The following is a 24,655-nucleotide window of genomic DNA, read 5'->3' on the forward strand; positions in this document are numbered from 1 at the left end:
CCCTTCTTGTTGATACTGTGATAATCCAGCTTTAGAGCAATAACTTTGGAATTTCTCGTGCCAGCCTACAATAAGTATCAGGGGAACCCACCCCCAATATTTCATCGTAGGTTCTTTGTATTTTCCCTGTGTTGGCCAGTCTGAGAAATTAAGAGAAATAGTACAAAGAGAGGAATTTTACAGCTGGGCCGCTGGGAGTGACATCACGTATTGGTGGGACTGTGATGCCCACCTGAGCTGCAAAACCCGCAAGTTTTTATTAAGAATTTCAAAAGGGGAGGGGGTGCACCAACAGGGAGTAGGTCACATGCTTTAAAGGGCAAAAGACAGAGTGAAGTTCACATGCTTCCGGGGAAACAGGGCAAGGACAAAATCAGAACTCCTGGTAAGTGTCTATGTTCAGCAGTGTATGTATTGTCTTCATAAACGTCTTAACCGACAACAGGGTTCAAGAGCAGAAAACCAGTCTGACCTCAAATTTACCACGGCTGGGGTTTCCCAATCCTAGTAAGCCTGAGGGTACTGCAGGAGACCAGGGTGTATTTCAGTCCTTATCTCAACCACATAGGACAGACACTCCCAGAGCAGCCATTTATAGACCTCCCCCTGAGGAATGCAATTCTTTTCCTAGGGTCTTAATATTAATATTCCTTGCTAGGAAAAGAATTTAGCAATATGTCTCCTAGTTGCACATCCATTTATAGGCTCTCTGCAAGAAGAAAAATATGGCTCTTTTTGTCTGACCTCGCAGGCAGTCAGATCTTATGGTTGTCCTCCCTTGTTCCCTAAAATCACTGTTATTCTGTTCATTTTCAAGGTGCACTGATTTCATATTCAAACACACATGTTTTACAATCAATTTGTACAGGTAACACAATCATCACAGTGGTCCTGAAGTGACTTACATCCTCAGCAAGAGATTAAATTTAAAAAGGCATAAGAAATTATGAAAGTATTATTAGGGAAGTGATAAATGTCCATGAAATCTTCACAATTTATGTTCCTCTGCCGTGGCTCCAGCTGGTCCCTCCATTCGGGATCCCTGAATTCCTGCAACAATAAGGAACTGAAAAAAGTTTCCTTTCGAACCACCTGTCCATTTGAGCCAGTTGTGAATTCTTGCATGCCAACACATCGTGACATTTGTGTGATATAATTTTTGATAGAGTGTTCTTGTGGATGGAAAATTCATTTTTTAAAGGCAATTTGATTATACTTCTACCACTAGCAAATCTGTGATGGGGGCAACTTTGCTAAGCCTCAAATTCTTTATAAAATGAACAGATATTAGTTGTAAAAGCCTCTTTTAGCTCTAACACTGATTCACTATATTTCAGGAATAACCTGCAAGATCCTAGATTTACAAATTAGATAAACAGTAACTTAATTGCTTTACTAATAGTATTGTTTCTCGAATGACTTACAATTGACTTTCTTTTCTTTTTTTTTTTTTTTTTGAGATGGAGTCTCACTCTGTCGCCCAGGCTGGAGTGCAGTGGCACAATCTTGGCTCACTGCAAGCTCCGCCTCCTGGGTTCGCACCATTCTCTTGCCTCAGCCTCCCAAGTAGCTGGGACTACAGGCGCCCACCACCACGCCTGGCTAATTTTTTGTATTTTTAGTTGAGATGGGGTTTCACCATGTTAGCCAGGATGGTCTCAATCTCCTGACCTCGTGATCCACCCGTCTCAGTCTCCCAAAGTGCTGGGATTACAGGCGTGAGCCACCGTGCCCAGCCTTGAATTTCTTTACAAAACAAATTATCTTAGTGTCTGAATGGCTTAGTTTACCTCCAGCATTTCAGGAACGTAGGTATTTAAAAAAGACTAGGGCAGCCACATTAGAAATTGTGTCACTGCTGGTTAAAAATATTCTGGGATTCAGGATTTTCCCATAAGTTCATCAATTATAATTATTCCCTTACACTTGCCAGGGGTCAGTCTTTTTTTTCAAACCAAGAAAGCGTCCTCACCTGGAGAGATTTGAGAGACAAATACTGAAGTCTCAGGCCCACAGGAAAGCAAACAAACAAAAAGAGAAGATGGCGTTCTTGCCTGATTTCAGACCACTAAGCATGTGCTCCATTCATGCAAGGATTTGGTGGTTCCTAAAAGTAAATACTGTGTCTCTGATATGAATAAAACAACAATTTCTTCTCAGATATTTTACACCTCAGTGTGATTGAGTTTAGTTGCTTCCCTGAGCCAGGGTGAAGAAAGACGTGTGTGTGTGTGCGTGTGTGTATGTGTGTGTTGTGGGGTCAGGGTGAACTGGAATGCGTATGTGTGCATGTGTTTTGTGGGATCAGGGTGAACTGGAATGCGTATGTAGGTGTGTATGTGTTTTGTGGGGTCAGGGTGAACTGGAATCCGTGCGTGTGTGTGTGTGCGCTGTGGGGTTGAGGTGAACTAGAATCTGGTGGTGAACTAGAATCCGTGGAAGTGCTCCGTCTCTCCCGTGTTTGACTGACTCCCGGCCGCATACCCAGTCCCTGACACATGGGGGCGCACAACAAACATTTCCCGAAAGATTCGGGAGCAGCATCTCCACCAGCTAGCTGGGCTGCCAGGTGGGTACTTCCTTCAAAGCTGGGAGAGCGTCCTACACCCACGCGCCCAGGAGGGCGCCCCCGCAAAGCAACGTCTAGGAGACCACAGCAGATGCCACAGCTAGCCCGAAGCGGATCAGCCTTGGGGAGTACGCATGCAGAAGCAGGCGCGGAGTCCCCCGTGGGGACGGACGCGAGCAGTTCCAGCTGGGATCCAGGTTTCGCTAGGGAAGAGCCTCTGGCTATGGGAAAGGGGTCTCCGAGTTCATGCGAAGGCCCAGGTCGAGGTCTACACTGGGGGCAAGGAAGTGGAGGTGACCACATGAGCGCCCCATCATTGAGCGCCGCCGCAAAGTCTGCGCTCTTTGGGTCGCTTGGAGCGCGGCCAGTTTGGCAGATTTGTTTTTTTCCCGGAACAGCCCGCGGCGGCTGGGCTGTTCCGGAAAACTGCAAACTTTGCTGTGCGCGCTCTCCCGTGCGCGGGCTCAACTTTGTAGAGCGAGGGGCCAACTTTGCAGAGCGCGCGCCAGCTTTGCAGAGGGCGCCCTCCAGGGATTCTGCGTGCGGCGGCGCCTGTCGCTTTGGGCTCTTCCACCCCTGCCGAGCGCTCTGTCCCGAGCCAGGGGCGGCGCAAGCCCCGCCTGGCCCTACCCGGGGCGGCCCCTCCCTCCGCCGCGCCGGGGCTTTTAGTTTCGCTTTCGCTAAAGGGGCCCCAGACCCTCACTGCGGAGCGACAGAGAGAGACTGTGCCAGCCCCAGCCGCCCTACCGCCGTGGGAACGGTAAATGGAGCCCCCCGCCTCGGCCGGCGCCTTCCCAGCCCGCCAGCCATGCGCGTCTTGCCTCCCTCCTTCCTGTCGGCTTCCTAGTCCCCCCTCTGCCCCTAGCGTGGTCTAGGGGAGCCTGGTTGAGTGAGAGTGGCCCCGACGGCCTGCGCTGAAACTTTGGAAAGAGAGCCCTTTCTACCCTCTCCATCGCTTGCCTTGTTCAGCTTGTTCTCTCTTCCCTCTCGAGATTTAGGAGAGGCGGGTTCGTGATCTGGCACAGCGGCTAACAGCCAGAGCTCCTTTGCCTGGGTTCCGGTCCCCGCCCCTTAACCCTCGCTCTGTTAAATGGGAACCGCGGTGATTCCCGCAGACTGTTGCGGGGATGGACAAAGTTGGTTATGGTACGCGTTTGGCGGCAGTGGCTCTGTCAAGGCTGAATACGCTGGAGCTGAGCGTCCTTGCTGCAGGGCCCTTAGAGGGACCTTGAGGAGGTGGAAACAAGGCAGGAGACATTTAGACGTGTGGAGTGTTAGGCTCCAGGAGAGAGCTTTGCGGTTTATGGAGCAGTAAAATTACTTGTGGGTGATTGTGGGTGTATCATTTCCAGATCTTTAACTCTTGAACTTCTGGGCTCTTGGGCTAGTTGACGTGGCCCTCCCTGTTGTCTCTATTTACAGGCTATTTCCTCCTTTTGGGTCTCGCCAGCCTGACCTTCACCCTTGGTACCGCCATTGCCTAGATTCACAGTCCACCTTCCGCCACCTGGAAACTGTGGCTTTGGGTAGGTTATTTAACATCTCTGAAGAAGCTGAAGTTTCTGCAGTAGCAGTGCTGTGAGCTTCGGGTGACACAGCAGAGCGCTTGAGTGCCCAGTAGAGCCTCCCTTTCCCGCTCCCAGCTGCTAGAGGCAAGAGGGAGGGGGAAGTTTTCAGGTCTTCTCTGTGTGCCCTTTAGGAAGATTCTTTTTATTTGGGCAGGAAGTGAGGCACAAATTGTATGATGTCACTTTTCAGGGGAAGCAGCTGCAGTCCATTTCCCCCTTCATGAAAGTAAAAAGTTCAGACAATAGCTGGGCAGTGACTTCCTGCCCAGCTGTGTCCCAACATGTGGGCCCCTGGTCAACATATTTGGAGATAATCACTGCAGGAATTTTTTTTCAGTCTCTACAAAATCTTTTTAAAATATGGATGTGGTTTTGAAATAAAGGCGAAGGTCGACAGTTGTAAATCGTCTTAGTCTCGTGGACAGTGGTGATAATGGGAATATTTCTTGACTATTTAGAATATGCCACCCAGTGCCTAGCATTTTACATGCATTGTTTCATTCATCCTCCCAACCACTTGTGACATAAGTACCATTGTTTTCCCGTTTTGCAGATGAGGAAACTGAGACTTAGAGAGGTTGAGCACTTTTCCTGAGGTCCCATGGCGAATATGTGGAAGAACTGATTCAACCCCAGATCTCAGGGTTCTCCACCACCCTCTTGGGTCTCCTTGGTTCTGTTGTTTGGACAGTAGTTTATTCAAGGGGCTGAAGGATTTGAAAATACATTTAAGTTAGGTTTATAAAGAAAAATGGCTTTGGTGCCTGTCATGTACCTGACACTTTTCTGTGATCCAAAAAAAAAAAAAAGATTAAGATGAGGTCTTAGTCTGCAAACAGCGACAATCTTGGTGACGAATAGTAAGAATAAGAGTTACAGTGACTAACCGAGATTTACTATGTGCCTAGCATTGTTAGTGCTTTGAGTGCCTTATGTATTAATTCATATAGCCTGTTGCCTATTTGTATGTCTTTAGAGAAACGTCTATTCAGGTTCTTTGCCCATTTTTTAATTTGGGCTTTTTTTTTTTTTTTTTTTTTTTTTTTTTTTTTTTTTTTTGCTATTGTGTTATGTGAGTTCCTTGTGTATTTTGGATATTAACCCCTTTTCAGATATATGGTTTGTAAATATTTTCTCCCATTCCATAGTTTGCTTTTTCTTTTTTTTTTTTTTTATTATTTCCTTGCTGTACAGAGCTTTTTAGTTTGGTGTAATCCCACTTGTTTATCTTTGCCTTTGTTGCCTGTGCATTAGCATCATATGCAAAACTCATTGTCAAGACCAATGTCAAAGAGCTTTCTCCCTATGTTTTCTTCTAGGAGTTTTAAGGTCTCAGGTCTTATGTTTAAGTCTTTAATCCATTTTGAGTTGATTTTTTTGTATAGTGTAAGATAAGAGTCTAGTTTTATTCTTTTGCATGCAGATATCCTGTTTTCCCAACACCATTTATTGAAGAGACTATCCTTTCCATAATGAATATTTTTGGTACCCTTGTCAAAAAATTAGTTGACTGTAATGTGTGGGTTTATTTCCAGACTCTCTATTCTGTTCCATTAGTCCATGTATCTGCTTTATGCCAGTGTCATACAGTTTTGATTACCATAGCTTTGTAATGTAATTTGAAGTGAGGAAATGTGATGACTCTAGCTTTCTTTTTGCTCAGGTTTGCTTTGGCTATTTGGGGTCTTTTGTAGCTACATATGAATTTTAGAATTTTTTTATGTGTGTGAAAATGCCATTGGAATTTAGATAGGGATTGCACTGAATCTGTTCAGTGATCAATTTGAGCAGCATGGACATTTTAACGTATTAATTCTTCCAATCCATGAACATGGAATATCTTTCCATTTATTTATGTCTAATTTCTTTCATCAGTGTTTTCTAGTTTTGTTGTTCTGGCTCAAAGAAGACCCGTGTGTTGCTTAATTTGCACATATTTGTGAATTCTCTAATTTCTCTCCTGTTACTGATTTCTGCTTTCATACCATCGTGGTCAGAAAAGATATATGATACGACTTTAATCCTCCTAAAATAATTAAGACTTGTTTTGTAGCCTAGCATATGATCCATCTTGGAGAATGTCGTGTACACTTGAGAAGAATGTGTATTTTGCTGCTGTTGGATGATATGCTGTATATATGTCTGTTAGGACCATTTGGAGTAGTGTTGTTCAGGTCCTCTGTTTCCTGATTGATTTTCTGTCTGGATGTTGCAAGTGAGCTTTTGAAGTCCCTTACTATTATTTATTGCTATTTCTTTCTGTAGTTCTATTAATACTTGTTTCAAATATTTAGGTGTGCTAATGTTGGTTCATATATATTTACAGTTTTTATATCTTTGATAAATTGATATCTATAATTATAATATAATGACCTTCTTTATCTCGACAGTTTTTTACTTATAGTCTATTTTGTTTGATGTAAGTATAGCCCCGCCTGCTCTCTGTTGGTTACCATTCATATGGAATATCTTTTTCTATCCCTTCACATTTAGCCTATGTGTGTCCTTAAATCTAAAGTGAGTCTTTTGTAAATATCATGTAGTTGGATCTTATTTTTTTACTCTGTTTAGTCACTGTATGTATTTTGATTGGATAATTTAATCCATTTATATTTAAAGAAATTATTGATAAGGACTCACTGTTGCCATTTTGTGATTGTTTTCTGACTGTTTTATAGCTTATCTGTTTCTCTCTTCCTCTCTTGCTTCCCTCCTTTGTGATTTGATCATTTTTTGTAGTGATATGCTTTGTTTCTTTTCTGTATATATTTTGTATATCTACTACAGATTTTTGCTTTGTTATTACCATGAGGCTTACACAAAACATCTTATAACAGTCTATTCTAAGTTGATAACAACTTAGTCCATTTGGGATTCTATTACAATATACCCTAAACTGGGTTGCTTATAAACAATAGAAATATATTTCTTGTAGTTCTAGAGACTGAAATCTTCAAGATCAAAGTGCTAACAGCATTAGTGTATAGCACAGTTTCATTTCCTTATTCATTTATTATATCTTATCACAGGGTAGATAGGGCAAGGTACAGCTCTTTTTACAAAGGTACTAATCCCATTTATGGAGCTTTACCCTTTTGACCTAATCATACCCCAAATGCCCCCCTCCTAATACTATGACATTGGTGAATAGGTTTCAGTGTATAAATTTTGGAGGGGTACGTAAACATTCAGACCATAGCAATAACCTAACTTGATGCACATTAAAAAACTCTACAGTTTTATTCTCTCCTTCCACGTTTTATGTTATTGATGTCACAGTTTACATTTCTTTTTCTTGTATATCCATTAACAACTATATATAGTTATTGAAGCTAGAGTTGTTTTTAATACTTTAGTCTTTTAACTTTAGTAGAGTTCAAAGTGATTTATGCACAATTAATACTCAACCTATCATGGATTTACATCCCTATAAACCCAATGTAAGTTGAAAATATCATAAGCCAAAAATGCATTTAAGGCAACTCATCTATTGAATTTCAGAGCTTAGCCTAGCCTGTCTTAAACATGCTCGTATCACATTAGCCTACAGCTCGGCATGAGAATCTAATACAAAGCTTATTTCATAACCAAGTGTTGAATATCTCATATAATTTATCAATACTGTACTAAAAGTAAAAACAGAATGGGTGTATGGTTACTTGAAGTATGGTTTCTACATGATGTGTTTTGCTTTTGCAGCATTGGAAAGACAAAAGATCTTAAGTAAAACCATTGTAAGTCAAAGACCACCTGTAAATTATTTGCATATTCTGAATTTGACTATACACTTACCTTTACCAGTGAGTTTAAAGAGTGTCCTTTCATTTCAACCTGAAGTATTCCTTTTAGCATTTCTTGTAAGGCAGGTCTAGTAGTGATGAACACCCTCATTTTCATGTGTCTCAGAAAAGTATTTATCTTTTCTTCTGAAGGACAGCTTTGCTGGATATAATATTGGTGGTTGGCAGTTTCTTTCTTTTAGCACTTTGATGATATTATCCCACTCTTTCCAGGCCTGCAGGATTTCTGGTGAGAAATCCACAGATGGTCTTACGGACATTTCTTTGTATGTAATGAGTTGCTTTTCCGTGTGTGTGTGTATACACATATATATGTACATATCAATAGCTTTTGGAGTACAAGTAGATTTTGGTTACGTGGATTAATTGTTTAGTGGTGAAGTCTGAGATTGTAGTGGACCTGTAACCCAAGTAGTGTACATTGCACCCAATATGTAGTTTTTTAAAATCCCACATCCTCCTCCCACTCTCCCCTCTTCTGAGTCTCCAGTATCCATTATACCAATCCGAATCCCTTTGCATGCTCACAGCTTAGCTTCCACTTATAAGTGAAAATATAGATATTTGGTTTTCCATTCCTGACTTACTTCACTTAGAATAATGGCCTCCAGCTCCATTCAAGTTACTACAAAGACATTATTGTAATGTCTCCACCTTCCTTCCTCCCTCCCTTCCTTCCTTCCTTCCTTCCTTCCTTCCTTCCTTCCTTCCTTCCTTCCTTCTTTCCCTCCTTCCCTCCTTCCCTTCTTCCCTTCTTTTCTTCTTTCCTTCTTTCTTTCTTTCGACAGACTCTCGCTCTGTCACCCAGGCTGGAGTGCAGTGGCACAATCACAGCTCACTACAACCTCCACCTCCTGGGTTCAAGCAATTCTCCTCCCTCAGCTTCCCGAGTAGCTGGGACTACAGCCGTATGCTACCACACCTAGCTAATTTTTGTATTTTTAGTAGAGACGGGGTTTCACCATGTTGTCCAGGATGGTCTCAGTCTTGACCTATGATCCACCCGCCTTGGCCTCCCAAAGTGCTAGGATTATGGGTGTGAGCCACTGTGCCTGACCCTACATCTTCAGTTCTGATTTAGCTTCTTTGAATCTTCTCTCTTCTTTTATTGGTAAATCTAGCTAATGGTCCCCTGAGTTTGTTTATCTTTTCAAAGAAGCAACTTTTTGTTTCATTGATCTTTTGTATTTTTTTGTTTCAATTTCATTTATTCTGCCTTGATCTTTGTTATTTTCTTCTGCTAGCTTTGGGTTTGGTTTGTTCTTGCTTCTGGAGTTCCAGGAGGTGTGACTTTAAGTTGTGAATTTGTGATCTTTCCGACTTTTTGATGTAGATATTTAGCACCACAGCCTTTCCTCTTAGCCCTGCTTCTGTTGTATCACAAAGGTTTTTGATAACTTATGTCACTATTATTCGTTTTGAAGAATTTTCAAATTTCCATCTTGATTTTATTGTTAACCCCAAAATCATTCAGGAGCAGACTGTTTAATTTCCTTGTTTTTATATAGTTTTAAGGGTTTCTTTTGGAGTTGATTTCCAGTTTGATTCTGGTGTGGTCTGAGAAGATACTTGATAAGATTTTCATTTTTAAAAATTAATTGAGACTTATTTTGTGGCCTATCACATGGTCTATCTTAGAGAATGTTCCATGTGCTGATGGGAAGAATGTGTATTCTGCAGTTCTTGGGTAGACTGTTCTGTGAATATCTGTTAGGTCCATTTGTTCTGGAGTGTAGTTTAAATGCAGTGTTCCTGTGTTGACTTTCTGCCTCAGTGATCTGTCTAGCGCTGTCAGTGGAGTATTGAAGTTCTCCAATATCATTATGTTGGTACCTCTTTTCTTACGTCTAGTGGTAACTGTTTTATGAATCTAGGAGCTTCAGAGTTACGTGCATATATATTTAGGGTTGTAATATCTTCCTGTTGAGTCAATCCTTTTATAATACTTTCTTTGTCTTTTTTTAACTGTTTTGCTTTAAAGTTTGTTGTATCTGATATAAGAATAGCAACTTCTGCTTGCCTTCGGTTTCCATTTGTGTGGAGTATCTTTTCCCACCCCTTTACCTGTTTCTTTTTCTATCCCTTCACATTTAGCCTATGTGTGTCCTTAAATCTAAAGTGAGTCTTTTGTGAATACCATGTAGTTGGATCTTATTTTTTTACTCTGTTTAGTCACTGTATGTATTTTGATTGGATAATTTAATCCATTTATATTTAAAGAAATTATTGATAAAGACTCACTGTGGCCATTTTGTGATTGTTTTCTGACTGTTTTATAGCTTATCTGTTTCTCTCTTCCTCTCTTGCTTCCCTCCTTTGTGATTTGATCATTTTTTGTAGTGATATGCTTTGTTTCTTTTCTGTATATATTTTGTATATCTACTACAGATTTTTGCTTTGTTATTACCATGAGACTTACACAAAACATCTTGTAACAGTCTATTCTAAGGTGATAACAACTTAGTCCATTTGGGATTCTATTACAATATACCCTAAACTGGGTTGCTTATAAACAACAGAAATATATTTCTTGTAGTTCTAGAGACTGAAATGTTCAAGATCAAAGTGCTAACAGCATTAGTGTATAGCAAAGTTTCATTTCCTTATTCATTTATTATATCTTATCACATGGTAGATAGGGCAAGGTACAGCTCTTTTTACAAAGGTACTAATCCCATTTATGGAGCTTTACCCTTTTGACCTAATCATACCCCAAATGCCCCCCTCTTAATACTATGACATTGGTGAATAGGTTTCAGTGTATAAATTTTGGAGGGGTATGTAAACATTCAGACCATAGCAATAACCTAACTTGATGCACATTAAAAAACTCTACAGTTTTATTCTCTCCTTCCACGTTTTATGTTATTAATGTCACAGTTTACATTTCTTTATCTTGTATATCCATTAACAACTATATAGTTATAGTTATTGAAGCTAGAGTTGTTTTTAATACTTTAGTCTTTTAACTTTAGTAGAGTTCAAAGTGATTTATGCACAATTAATACTCAACCTATCATGGATTTACATCCCTATAAACCCAATGTAAGTTGAAAATACCATAAGCCAAAAATGCATTTAAGGCAACTCATCTGTTGAATTTCAGAGCTTAGCCTAGCCTGTCTTAAACATGCTCGTATCACATTAGCCTACAGCTCGGCATGAGAATCTAATACAAAGCTTATTTCATAATCAAGTGTTGAATATCTCATATAATTTATCAATACTGTACTAAAAGTAAAAACAGAATGGGTGTATGGTTACTTGAAGTATGGTTTCTACATGATGTGTTTTGCTTTTGCAGCATTGGAAAGACAAAAGATCTTAAGTAAAACCATTGTAAGTCAAAGACCACCTGTAAATTATTTGCATATTCTGAATTTGACTATACACTTACCTTTACCAGTGAGTTTAAAGAGTGTCCTTTCATTTCAACCTGAAGTATTCCTTTTAGCATTTCTTGTAAGGCAGGTCTAGTAGTGATGAACACCCTCATTTTCATGTGTCTCAGAAAAGTATTTATCTTTTCTTCTGAAGGACAGCTTTGCTGGATATAATATTGGTGGTTGGCAGTTTCTTTCTTTTAGCACTTTGATGATATTATCCCACTCTTTCCAGGCCTGCAGGATTTCTGGTGAGAAATCCACAGATGGTCTTACGGACATTTCTTTGTATGTAATGAGTTGCTTTTCCGTGTGTGTGTGTATACACATATATATGTACATATCAATAGCTTTTGGAGTACAAGTAGATTTTGGTTACGTGGATTAATTGTTTAGTGGTGAAGTCTGAGATTGTAGTGGACCTGTAACCCAAGTAGTGTACATTGCACCCAATATGTAGTTTTTTAAAATCCCACATCCTCCTCCCACTCTCCCCTCTTCTGAGTCTCCAGTATCCATTATACCAATCCGAATGCCTTTGCATGCTCACAGCTTAGCTTCCACTTATAAGTGAAAATATAGATATTTGGTTTTCCATTCCTGACTTACTTCACTTAGAATAATGGCCTCCAGCTCCATCCAAGTTACTACAAAGACATTATTGTAATGTCTCCACCCACCTACCTACCTTCCTTCCTTCCCTCCCTCCCTCCCTCCCTCCCTCCATCCCTCCCTCCCTCCCTCCCTCCTTCCTTCCTTCCTTCCTTCCTTCCTTTCCTTCTTTCCTTCTTTCCTTCTTTCCTTCTTTCTTTCTTTCAACAGACTCTCGCTCTGTCACCCAGGCTGGAGTGCAGTGGCACAATCACAGCTCACTACAACCTCCACCTCCTGGGTTCAAGCAATTCTCCTGCCTCAGCTTCCCGAGTAGCTGGGACTACAGCCGTATGCTACCACACCTAGCTAATTTTTGTATTTTTAGTAGAGACGGGGTTTCACCATGTTGTCCAGGATGGTCTCAGTCTTGACCTATGATCCACCTGCCCTGACCTCCCAAAGTGCTAGGATTATGGGTGTGAGCCACTGTGTCTGACCCTACATCTTCACTTTTGATTTAGCTTACTAAAGCAGCCCTTCCGGATGTCTGATGCACTATGCTCTCAGCCTAGCCCTGGACTTGGGCTTGGTGCTGGTGAGTTGGAGCCAGATCTTGCAGAGCCCTGTGGAGCCTTGACCTGGGAACTTTGGCCCACACCACCCCACATTGCTCTGGCTTTTTTTAAGTCTTGACTCACAGGGAGCTTTTTGTTTCACATTAATGACTTTTATGTTCAGTATGTGGGCAAGTGTTTCCTATTGAAAGTTAAATGTAGTCCTCCTTATTTACCTCTTTTCAATTTCATCCTGTTGATGGTGGTCGCCTGGCTTTAGCCAGTTGAGGTCTTTTTGGACTTGGATTGAGTCATCCAGGATATGAGGTAATCCTTTCTAACTCTGCACCATTTCCAGGGCCCTCCAGGGCTGTGCATATGAACTGGTTTTGAAACTACAGAGAGATGATAAAAGATGTGAAATCCAGGGACAGCTGCTGACCCTTCACTCTGTCACTCTCGCTCAGATTAGACAGAAGGTGTTCCTCCCATGCTGGGGGTCTGTTCCTGTTTTAATTTTGTTTCCCCTCTCAGCAAGGACTTGGGCACAGGGAAGTTATTTGGGAGGTGGTCCCGTGAGGCAGGAGTGAGGGTTTAAGGCAAATGAGCCAGGGAAAAGAGTAGAGTCAATAAAGAGCATATTCTAAACTAGATATTATACCACTGTTAGCACAGTCTTGCTGGGGACACTCTGAAGATTTGTGTAGAATGTGCCTCAGAATGATCTCACTGAAGGATGGTGGGCTGGGACACATCCACTCAACTCTCATCCCCCACTGGTTGGGGGCAACTGTCAGGGTCATTAACTCCCCTATACCTTTAGGGGAGACCTCTCTGCCCAAGCTTAATGGACTTAGGCAGCTTGAAGAAAGCCTAGAGGCAGAGAAGTGAAGGGACACTGCTGCGGGGGTGTAAGGAGGGACTGGTGACATGCATGGAGATAACACCAGTGAGCAGAGGGGATGTGATACCAGGTACCCCCAGAGTGGGTCACTCAAGGAAACTGGCAGTGGACAGGGTAAGGGAAAGTGCTTATATGAGATGCACCATGAACTCTTACTGGCCTGCTCTTTCAGGCTGATGGTGGCAACTCTGTTCCATCCGTCCACTCCTCTGCACTGTACAATGCTGCGTCGACACACTTGGGGTGGAGAATTCAGAAAGCAGGGCCTTGTCTCGAGCTCTCATGCTTTCCCAGGTCAGACCTACCCTTGCCCACCACCCTCACCCCTATCCTTGGGGGCTTCCAAGTGTCCTGGGAGAAGTTATTGGGGGTATTCTCCTGGGGTAAAGTCCCACGGGTCCTGGCTGATGGGGGGTCAGTGACCTCAGACTGAAGTTCTTCTGTGCAGTCATTAAGGCCTGAGCACTAGATGGTGTTGACCTTAATTAGGCAAAGAGCTCTTACCACCCTAGGGAAACCTAAACATTGGTGAGGTTACCTAATGCCCAAACTTCACTCTGAGAGGTTGAGCAAGTGATCTGTTGGTTTATAGAAACTATACTGTATCCAGGAAAATTAGAGAACTTCTACATCTCCTCAAACCTAAATCTGGCTTGAAACCACTCTTTGGTTTAAAGTTATATATTAGTCAGGGTTATTCAGAGGGACAGAGCCAATAGGGGATATATACATGTGTGTGTATATATACATATATATGAGATTATTAGGGAGAATTGGTTCATACGATGACAAGGCAAAGTCCCATGATTGGCTGCAAGCTGGGAAAAGGGAAAAGCCAGTAGTTTGGGTCATTTCAAGTCTGAAAGCCCCAAAACCAGGGAAGCTGATAGTGCAGCCCTCAGTCTGAGCCCCTGGGAGGTTGCTGGTGCAAGTCCCAGAGTCCAAGGGCTGAAGAACCTGAAGTCTGATGTCCAAGGGCAGGAGAAGGAGCCTAGTGTCCTAAAAAGCATGGAAAAAGAGAAAGAGGGAGAAGACTTAACAGACAAGCTTATCCCCTTTCTTCTACCTGCTTTGTTCTAGCCAAGCTGGCAGCCCATTGGATGGTGCCCACCCACATTGAGGGTGGGCCTTCCTCTCTCAGACCATCAACTCCTCTGGCAGCACTCTCCCTGAGACTCCTCTGAGTCTCCTCTGGCAGCACTGTCACAGACACATCCAGGAACAATGCTTCATCAGCCATCTAGGCATCCATCAATTCAATCAAGTTGACACCTAATGTTAACCATCACAGTCATTGTTTGCTTTGAAGATGGGATTGTGTCATTTGGTGTAAGATAGGGGCCCACAAACTTTTTCTGTAAAAAGTCAGACTATAAGTATTTTAGGCTTTGCAGGCCATATATAGCCAATCTCTGTTGCATCGTCTTTTTCTTATTCTTCTTTTCTTTTCTTACGACCCTTTAAAAATGTAAACACCATTCTTAGCTTGTGTGCTGTACAAAAACAGACCACAGGTGGCCTGCAGGTGGTAGTCTGCAACCCCTGGTCTGAGGGGCTTCTCACAGGACATCAGGAGCAACCATGTCTGATGTTCTCTTGGGGAGAGAGAGCGGAGAGGAAGGCAGAGGAAAGGATTAGGAATCAGTTCAGCCCTATATGGCCTGGGCTTTGATTGCAGTAGAATCTTATTCAGGTGGGAATAATAATGTTCAACTGCTGGGGTTACCTTTTCCTGGGCCAGGAAACAACGACACACCCTGTGGGTGGGGTGGAAGTTCCCCTCTGCATCAAGAAACGGATAGTCACACTGCCGAAGGCCACAGAATCAGAAATGAGGCAGCGCTTGGTTGGTGTCCATCTGGGTCCACTCAGGAGAGAGAAACCACACAGTAAGCTGAATGAACACAGGCATCCCTCAGTATCCATGGGGGTATTGGTTTCAGGGCCCCTGAGGATACCAAAATCCATGCATGCTCAAGTTCCTTATATAAAATGGCATAGTATTTGTATATAACCTACATGTAATCTCCCATATGCATTAAATCATCTCTACATTATTTAAAGTACCTAATACAATGTAAACACTATGTAAGTAGCTGTTACCTTGTATTTTTTATTTATATCATTTGTATTATTGTATTGTTATTTTTTGCTTGTTTGTTTTTTTTAAGTATATTTGATCTGCCGTTGGTTGAATGCTCAGATGCAGAACCTGGGGATATGGAGGATCAACTGTATAACAAATTACAAACTGTAACAGCGAGTTGGAATATCAAGAGGTTGGCTAGTAAGAAGTAAAAAGAACTCTGAAAACTGTGGCAATAGCAGATATCCTTGCAAATAACATATGTGTGCCATAACAAAGTGCCACAGGCTTGGTGGCTTAAACAACAGAAATTTATTTTCTCACAGTTCCAGGGGCTAGAAATCCAAGATCATGGTATCAGCAGGGTTGATTTCTTCAGAGACCTCTCTCTGCTTGTAGATGGCCACCTTCTCCCTGTATCCTCCCATGGTCTTCCGTCTGTACCTGTGTCCTGACTGCAACCAGTCAGACTGGTCAGGGGCTAAGTCTTCACGTGCACAGCGTGTACCTGAGTAACCAATGGGATACCTCTAGAGGGTACTTTAAACCCCGGAAGATTTTGTAATCAGTGCTCTTGAGCCACTTGCTCCAGCCGGTTCCCACTCTGTGGAGTATACTTTCATTTCAATAAATCTGTGCTTTCGTTGATTCATTCTTTCATTCCTTTGTTTATGCATTTTGTGCAATTCTTTGTTCAAAACACCAAGACCCTGGACAACTCCTAGTCAAGACCCTCCAGTGGTAACAGAGGCACTCTCTACAAAACCACCTGAAGCAGGTGCCAGGGGAAGCTGATGGCTGCTGGCTGTTCTGGCCACCAGCTACACTCCAAGAACCGGGTGCTGAGAAGTCATGCCCTCTGAAGGAGCACACCAGACACGTGAGAATCAGGAAGTAAAACTCTTTCCATCCTATAATGAACCTGCAGCACCATTTACCCTGCAGCACAGGCAAGCTTTCCCTTGCCTGTGAGGTCATAGGCTAGGGAAAACTACTGAAAGGGCCCAGTTCAATTTTCACAGAGCAGACAAAAAGGGTGAATTTGAAGTTGCGAGGCAATCATTCAGTAACAGGTGCAACATGAATTCCTTCTTCCAGGGAAGAAAGGAATTCCTCTTGGGCCCTGAGCTTCCTACTCTCTCCACCTGGCAGAAGCCTGCTGGGACCTCAGCAGGGCCCAGGGTTTGGGTTTGGGCTTTGGGTGGTGAGAATGGCATTTCTGTTAATCTTGCAATGTCCTTCATGGAGTCCTGTATAAAGTCATAGCCTGGCCTCACCTGTCCAGTGGAGAACTGGAGAAGCAATCACTGGTGGCACCCCTCAGGGGTGCTCTGCCCAGCAGGGTATGGATGGGGAATTCACCAGCACCCAGAGGGGAGGGCTGGAGGGAAGATTCAGAGGGGCTGGCCCAAGAGCACCTATGAGCCCCTTTGGAAACCATCCCAATAGGGGAGGCTGGGGGACTTTTCTGGAATAAGGGGAAAGGTACATGCTACAATCATGTGAATATAGAAAGGAAGCATAAAACAATGGCATGACCCAAGGCTGGAGAGACAAAGGAGGTACGTTTAGAAGAAAACATCATTTGGATCCAAAGTGTCAGTACAATTATTACAGAGGGAAAAGTTCACAATGGTTTCTTCCCTTCTGTATTCCCTTCTTGTTGATACTGTGATAATCCAGCTTTAGAGCAATAACTTTGGAATTTCTCGTGCCAGCCTACAATAAGTATCAGGGGAACCCACCCCCAATATTTCATCGTAGGTTCTTTGTATTTTCCCTGTGTCGGCCAGTCTGAGAAATTAAGAGAAATAGTACAAAGAGAGGAATTTTACAGCTGGGCCGCTGGGGGTGACATCACGTATTGGTGGGACTGTGATGCCCACCTGAGCTGCAAAACCAGCAAGTTTTTATTAAGAATTTCTAAAGGGGAGGGGGTGCACCAACAGGGAGTAGGTCACATGCTTTAAAGGGCAAAAAGCAGAGTGAAGATCACATGCTTCTGGGGAAACAGGGCAAGGACAAAATCAGAACTCCTGGTAAGTGTCTATGTTCAGCAGTGTATGTATTGTCTTCATAAACGTCTTAACCGACAACAGGGTTCAAGAGCAGAAAACCAGTCTGACCTCAAATTTACCACGGCTGGGGTTTCCCAATCCTAGTAAGCCTGAGGGTACTGCAGGAGACCAGGGCGTATTTCAGTCCTTATCTCAACCACATAGGACAGACACTCCCAGAGCAGCCATTTATAGACCTCCCCCTGAGGAATGCAATTCTTTTCCTAGGGTCTTAATATTAATATTCCTTGCTAGGAAAAGAATTTAGCAATATCTCTCCTAGTTGCACATCCTTTTATAGGCTCTCTGCAAGAAGAAAAATATGGCTCTTTTTGTCTGACCTCGCAGGCAGTCAGATCTTATGGTTGTCCTCCCTTGTTCCCTAAAATCGCTGTTATTCTGTTCATTTTCAAGGTGCACTGATTTCATATTCAAACACACATGTTTTACAATCAATTTGTACAGGTAACACAATCATCACAGTGGTCCTGAAGTGACTGACATCCTCAGCAAGAGATTAAATTTAAAAAGGCATAAGAAATTATGAAAGTATTATTAGGGAAGTGATAAATGTCCATGAAATCTTCACAATTTATGTTCCTCTGCCGTGGCTCCAGCTGGTCCCTCCATTCGGGATCCCTGAATTCCTGCAACAATAAGGAACTGAAAAAAGTTTCCTTTCGAACCACCTGTCCATTTGAGCCAGTTGTGAATTCTTGCATGCCAACACATCGTGACATTTGTGTGATATAATTTTTGATAGAGTGTTCTTGTGGATGGAAAATTCATTTTTTAAAGGCAATTTGATTATACTTCTACCACTAGCAAATCTGTGATGGGGGCAACTTTGCTAAGCCTCAAATTCTTTATAAAATGAACAGATATTAGTTGTAAAAGCCTCTTTTAGCTCTAACACTGATTCACTATATTTCAGGAATAACCTGCAAGATCGTAGATTTACAAATTAGATAAACAGTAACTTAATTGCTTTACTAATAGTATTCTTTGTTTCTCGAATGACTCACAATTGACTTTCTTTTTTTTTTTTTTTTTGAGATGGAGTCTCATTCTGTCGCCCAGGCTGGAGTGCAGTGGCACAATCTTGGCTCACTGCAAGCTCCGCCTCCTGGGTTCGCACCATTCTCTTGCCTCAGCCTCCCAAGTAGCTGGGACTACAGGCGCCCACCACCACGCCTGGCTAATTTTTTGTATTTTTAGTTGAGATGGGGTTTCACCATGTTAGCCAGGATGGTCTCAATCTCCTGACCTTGTGATCCACCCGTCTCAGTCTCCCAAAGTGCTGGGATTACAGGCGTGAGCCACCGTGCCCAGCCTTGAATTTCTTTACAAAACAAATTATCTTAGTGTCTGAATGGCTTAGTTTACCTCCAGCATTTCAGGAACGTAGGTATTTAAAAAAGACTAGGGCAGCCACATTAGAAATTGTGTCACTGCTGGTTAAAAATATTCAGGGATTCAGGATTTTCCCATAAGTTCATCAATTATAATTATTCCCTTACACTTGCCAGGGGTCAGTCTTTTTTTTTCAAACCAAGAAAGCGTCCTCACCTGGAGAGATTTGAGAGACAAATACTGAAGTCTCAGGCCCACAGGAAAGCAAACAAACAAAAAGAGAAGATGGCGTTCTTGCCTGATTTCAGACCACTAAGCATGTGCTCCATTCATGCAAGGATTTGGTGGTTCCTAAAAGTAAATACTGTGTCTCTGATATGAATAAAACTACAATTTCTTCTCAGATATTTTACACCTCAGTGTGATTGAGTTTAGTTGCTTCCCTGAGCCAGGGTGAAGAAAGACGCGTGTGTGTGTGCGTGTATGTGTGTGTTACGGGGTCAGGGTGAACTGGAATGCGTATGTGTGTGTGTATGTGTTTTGTGGGATCAGGGTGAACTGGAATCCGTGTGTGTGTGTATGTGTTTTGTGGGGTCAGGGTGAACTGGAATCCGTGCGTGTGTGTGTGTGCGCTGTGGGGTTGAGGTGAACTAGAATCTGGTGGTGAACTAGAATCCGTGGAAGTGCTCCGTCTCTCCCGTGTTTGACTGACTCCCGGCCGCATACCCAGTCCCTGACACATGGGGGCGCACAACAAACATTTCCCGAAAGATTCTGGAGCAGCATCTCCACCAGCTAGCTGGGCTGCCAGGTGGGTACTTCCTTCAAAGCTGGGAGAGCGTCCTACACCCACGCGCCCAGGAGGGCGCCCCCGCAAAGCAACGTCTAGGAGACCACAGCGGATGCCACAGCTAGCCCGAAGCGGATCAGCCTTGGGGAGTACGCATGCAGAAGCAGGCGCGGAGCCCCCCGGGGGGACGGACGCGAGCAGTTCCAGCTGGGATCCAGGTTTCGCTAGCCTCTGGCTATGGGAAAGGGGTCTCCGAGTTCATGCGAAGGCCCAGGTCGAGGTCTACACTGGGGGCAGGGAAGTGGAGGTGACCACATGAGCGCCCCATCATTGAGCGCCCCCGCGAAGTCTGCGCTCTTTGGGTCGCTTGGAGCGCGGCCAGTTTGGCAGATTTGTTTTTTTTCCCGGAACAGCCCGCGGCGGCTGGGCTGTTCCGGAAAACTGCAAACTTTGCTGTGCGCGCTCTCCGGTGCGCGGGCTCAACTTTGTAGAGCGAGGGGCCAACTTTGCAGAGGGCGAGCCAGCTTTGCAGAGGGCGCCCTCCAGGGAGTATGCGTGCGGCGGAGCTTGTCGCTTTGGGCTCTTCCACCCCTGCCAAGTGCTCTGTCCCGAGCCAGGGGCGGCGCAAGCCCCGCCCGGCCCTACCCGGGGCGGCCCCTCCCTCCGCCGCGCCCGGGCTTTTAGTTTCCCTCTCGCTAATGGGGCCCCAGACCCTCGCTGCGGAGCGACAGAGAGAGACTGTGCCAGCCCCAGCCGCCCTACCGCCGTGGGAACGGTAACTGGAGCCCCCCGCCTCGGCCGGCGCCTTCCCAGCCCGCCGGCCATGCGCGTCTTGCCTCCCTCCTTCCTGTCGGCTTCCTAGTCCCCCCTCTGCCCCTAGCGTGGTCTAGGGGAGCCTGGTTGAGTGAGAGTGGCCCCGACGGCCTGCGCTGAAACTTTGGAAAGAGAGCCCTTTCTACCCTCTCCATCGCTTGCCTTGTTCAGCTTGTCCTCTCTTCCCTCTCGAGATTTAGGAGAGGCGGGTTCGTGATCTAGCACAGCGGCTAACAGCCAGAGCTCCTTTGTCTGGGTTCCGGTCCCCGCCCCTTAACCGTCTCTCTGTTAAATGGGAACCGCGGTGATTCCCGCTGACTGTTGCGGGGACGGACAGAGTTGGTTATGGTACGTGGTTCGCGGCAGTGGCTCTGTCAAGGCTGAATACGCTGGAGCTGAGCGTCCTTGCTGCAGGGCCCTTAGAGGGACCTTGAGGAGGTGGAAACAAGGCAGGAGACATTTAGACGTGTGGAGTGTTAGGCTCCAGGAGAGAGCTTTGCGGTTTATGGAGCAGTAAAATTACTTGTGGGTGATTGTGGGTGTATCATTTCCAGATCTTTAACTCTTGAACTTCTGGGCTCTTGGGCTAGTTGACGTGGCCCTCCCTGTTGTCTCTATTTACAGGCTATTTCCTCCTTTTGGGTCTCGCCAGCCTGACCTGCACCCTTGGTACGGCCATTGTCTAGATTCACAGTCCACCTTCCGCCACCTGGAAACTGTGTGGCTTTGGGTAGGTTACTTAACATCTCTGAAGAAGCTGAAGTTTCTGCAGTACCAAAGTAAAGGCCCTGGTCTAGCAGTGCCGTGAGCTTCGGGTGACACAGCGGAGCGCTTGAGTGCCCAGTAGAGCCTCCCTTTCCCCCTCCCAGCTGCTAGAGGCAAGAGGGAGGGGGAAGTTTTCAGGTCTTCTCTGTGTGCCCTTTAGGAAGATTCTTTTTATTTGGGCAGGAAGTGAGGCACAAATTGTATGATGTCACTTTTCAGGGGAAGCAGCTGCAGTCCATTTCCCCCTTCATGAAAGTAAAAAGTTCAGACAATAGCTGGGCAATGACTTCCTGCCCAGCTGTGTCCCAACATGTGGGCCCCTGGTCAACATATTTGGAGATAATCACTGCAGGAATTTTTTTTCAGTCTCTACAAAATCTTTTTAAAATATGGATGTGGTTTTGAAATAAAGGCGAAGGTCGACAGTTGTAAATCGTCTTAGTCTCGTGGACAGTGGTGATAATGGGAATATTTCTTGACTATTTAGAATGTGCCACCCAGTGCCTAGCATTTTACATGCATTGTTTCATTCATCCTCCCAACCACTTGTGACATAAGTACCATTGTTTTCCCGTTTTGCAGATGAGGAAACTGAGACTTAGAGAGGTTGAGCACTTTTCCTGAGGTCCCATGGCGAATATGTGGAAGAACTGATTCAACCCCAGATCTCAGGGTTCTCCACCACCCTCTTGGGTCTCCTTGGTTCTGTTGTTTGGACAGTAGTTTATTGAAGGGGTTGAAGGATTTGAAAATACATTTAAGTTAGGCTTATAAAGAAAAATGGATTTGGTGCCTGTCATGTACCTGACACTTTTCTGTGATCCAAAAAAAAAAAAAAAGATTAAGATGAGGTCTTAGTCTGCAAACAGCGACAATCTTGGTGACGAATAGTAAGAATAAGAGTTACAGTGACTAACCGAGATTTACTATGTGCCTAGCATTGTTAGTGCTTTGAGTGTCTTATGTATTAATTCATATAAAGAGAAGTTAGACATATTTCATTTAAGGAGAAATTAGACATATTTAACAGTGGGATAAGCAATCTCCCTCAAATGGCTGCTCTTTGCAGTCTGGACCGTAAAAAGGGGACAGATATGAGAAAATCATGCCAGGCGTACCCTCTCCGGGCAGCTTGGCAGAACTGAGATAAGTCTGGATTTTCTTGGTGCACTGTGATGATGAAAGGAGGAAATAAGGGGTCAAAACCAGGTCTTGGTTTGACTGAAATGACGTGTCTGAGATCAGGCACCCCCACCTGGTTACCACCCTGGGCTATGATTGCCCTTTGGAGATTCCAAAAATCAAGCCCAGTCTCATAGGAATAAGAAAGTAACTGTTTAGCTTTACAGATTTGAAAGAGCCAAGTCCCACCACTGCTGACCTGAGTCGTTAGAAGAGACCCTTTCTGTCACTGTAGACAGTGTTCAGCATCAACCTAGAAGGATGCTGTAGTTTTCAGACAGAAGACCTAATGGCCTACTGTTTGGAGGGAAAGTTCTAGAAAGTGTCCCATCATTGAGCCACAGAAATCAGCCTGAATTTTACATCTCAGTAGCTAAGTCCAAAGCCCTCTCTTAGTGTCTGAGAAGGATGAGGAGTTTATACCCATCCTTTGATGGAACATTTCAAATGTTTAATGAGTGCACAGTTTTCTCTGCCTGCATCGCTCCCACCTACCCTCCCTGCTTCCCGAACCTTTTCAGTTCTCAGATCAGACATTTCCTCCCCTGAGAACTTTCCCTAATTTCTGTGAGGCTCTTGAGTTTCCCTGGTACGGTTACAGATTGTTCACCCTCAAGGCACACACCACAGTTGCATTTCGACCTAGACGCCATCCTTTTTTTCATGTCTGTTTATCAACATGGCAGGAGAAGCTCAATTTGCTCACAAGTATGTCCCTAATTCCTCACTTGTAGTAAATATCCATTGAATGAATGAAGAAGTCTCCAAAAGTCTCCAAAAATTCAGGTTCTTTGCCCATTTTAAAAATTGGGTTATTTGCTTTTTTGCTCTTCTGTTGTGAGTTCCTTGTGTATTTTGGACATTAACCCCTTTTCAGATATGTGGTTTGTAAATATTTTCTCCCATTCCATAGGTTGCTTAGGGCTATCAAAACAAAGGCTTGGCTTTCTTAGGAGCCATTTTGCTTAGGGCCTTCCCCTTTTTCAAAACCACTTTATTAAGGTATAGTTGAAATATTAAAAGCTAGGCATATTTAATGCATGCGTACGTAACAAATTTGGGGATAAGCACAGATACACCCATGAAATCATCACCACCTCAACAAAGCCACCACCTCCTAAAGTTTCCTCCCACACCCTTTAATACTATTATTTTATTATTATTATTATTATTATTATTATTTTTTTTTTTTTTTTTTTTTTTTTTTTTTTTTTTTTTTTGAGATGGAGTCTCGCTCTGTCACCAGGCGGGAGTGTAGTAGTGCAATCTTGGCTAACTGCAACCTCTGCCTCCTGGGCTCAAGCGATTCCCCTGCCTCAGCCTCCCAAATAGCTGGGACTACAGATGTGCGCCACCATGCCCAGCTAATTTTTGTATTTTTAATAGAGACGGGGTTTCACCATGTTGGCAAGGATGGTCTCGATCTCTTGACCTCATGATCCGCCTGCCTTGGCCTCCCAAAGTGCTGGGATTACAGGCGTGAGCCACTGCGCCTGGCCAATACTAGTATTTTTTGTGTGGTAGGAACAATCACCATAAGATCTACCCTTTTAGCAAATTGTAAGTATACCATATAGTATTGTTAGCTATAGGCACTATGCTGTATAGTAGATCTCTAGAATTTATTCATCTTGCACAACTGAAACTTTGTACCCTTTAACTATCACTTCCCCATTTCCTGCTCGCTGCCCCTACCCCCGACTTCTGGCAACCTCCGTTCTGTTCTCCATTTGAATGAGTTTGACTCTGTTAGATTCCACATAGATGTGAGATCATACAGTAATTGTCTTTCTGTGTTTGGCTTATCTCACTTAGCATAATGCTCTTCAGGTCCATCCATCTTGTCACAGATGGAGGATTTCCTTCCTTTTTGTGGCAGAATAATATTCCATTATGTGTGTATACCACATATTCTTTATCTGTTCATTCATTGATGGACATTTAGATTGTTTCCGTAATGCTACAGTGAATGTGGGAGTGCAGGTATCTTTTTGAGATACTGATTTCAGTTTCTCTGGATATATAGCCAGATGTGAGATTACTGGATCATATGCAATTTCTAGTTTTAATTTTTTGAGAAATCTCTAGACTGTTTTCCGTAATGGCTGTACCAATTTATATTCCCACCAACAGTATAGAAGAGTTCCCTTTTTTCACATCCTTGCTAACACTTACCTTTATACATGCACACATATATACATATATACATATATACATACACATACACATTATATATG

General features: G+C 43.6%; 1 protein-coding gene across 6 annotated transcripts in view; it reads left to right on the forward strand.

The window, feature by feature from the left end:
- Nucleotides 1-3,180: 3,180 nt before the first annotated feature.
- Nucleotides 3,181-24,655, forward strand: part of CASP7 (caspase 7) — a 68,388-nt gene continuing 46,913 nt past the window's right edge. The window contains exon 1 of one of the 6 annotated variants that reach the window (XM_030941129.1): nt 3,181-3,329. Coding sequence is in view for 1 of the 6 variants with exons in the window: in XM_030941127.1 (XP_030796987.1) it covers nt 20,817-20,819 (3 nt within the window). In the remaining 5 variants the exon portion in view is untranslated. Of the gene's footprint in view, nt 3,330-3,680; nt 4,096-19,856; nt 19,877-20,315; nt 20,434-20,809; nt 20,820-24,655 lie in introns of those variants that run through there. The other 5 variants (XM_030941130.1, XM_030941126.1, XM_030941128.1 and 2 more) reach the window with 5 other exon arrangements.

Source organism: Rhinopithecus roxellana, chromosome 11, assembly GCF_007565055.1.
Source record: "Rhinopithecus roxellana isolate Shanxi Qingling chromosome 11, ASM756505v1, whole genome shotgun sequence".
NCBI classification, from domain to species: Eukaryota; Metazoa; Chordata; class Mammalia; order Primates; family Cercopithecidae; genus Rhinopithecus; species Rhinopithecus roxellana.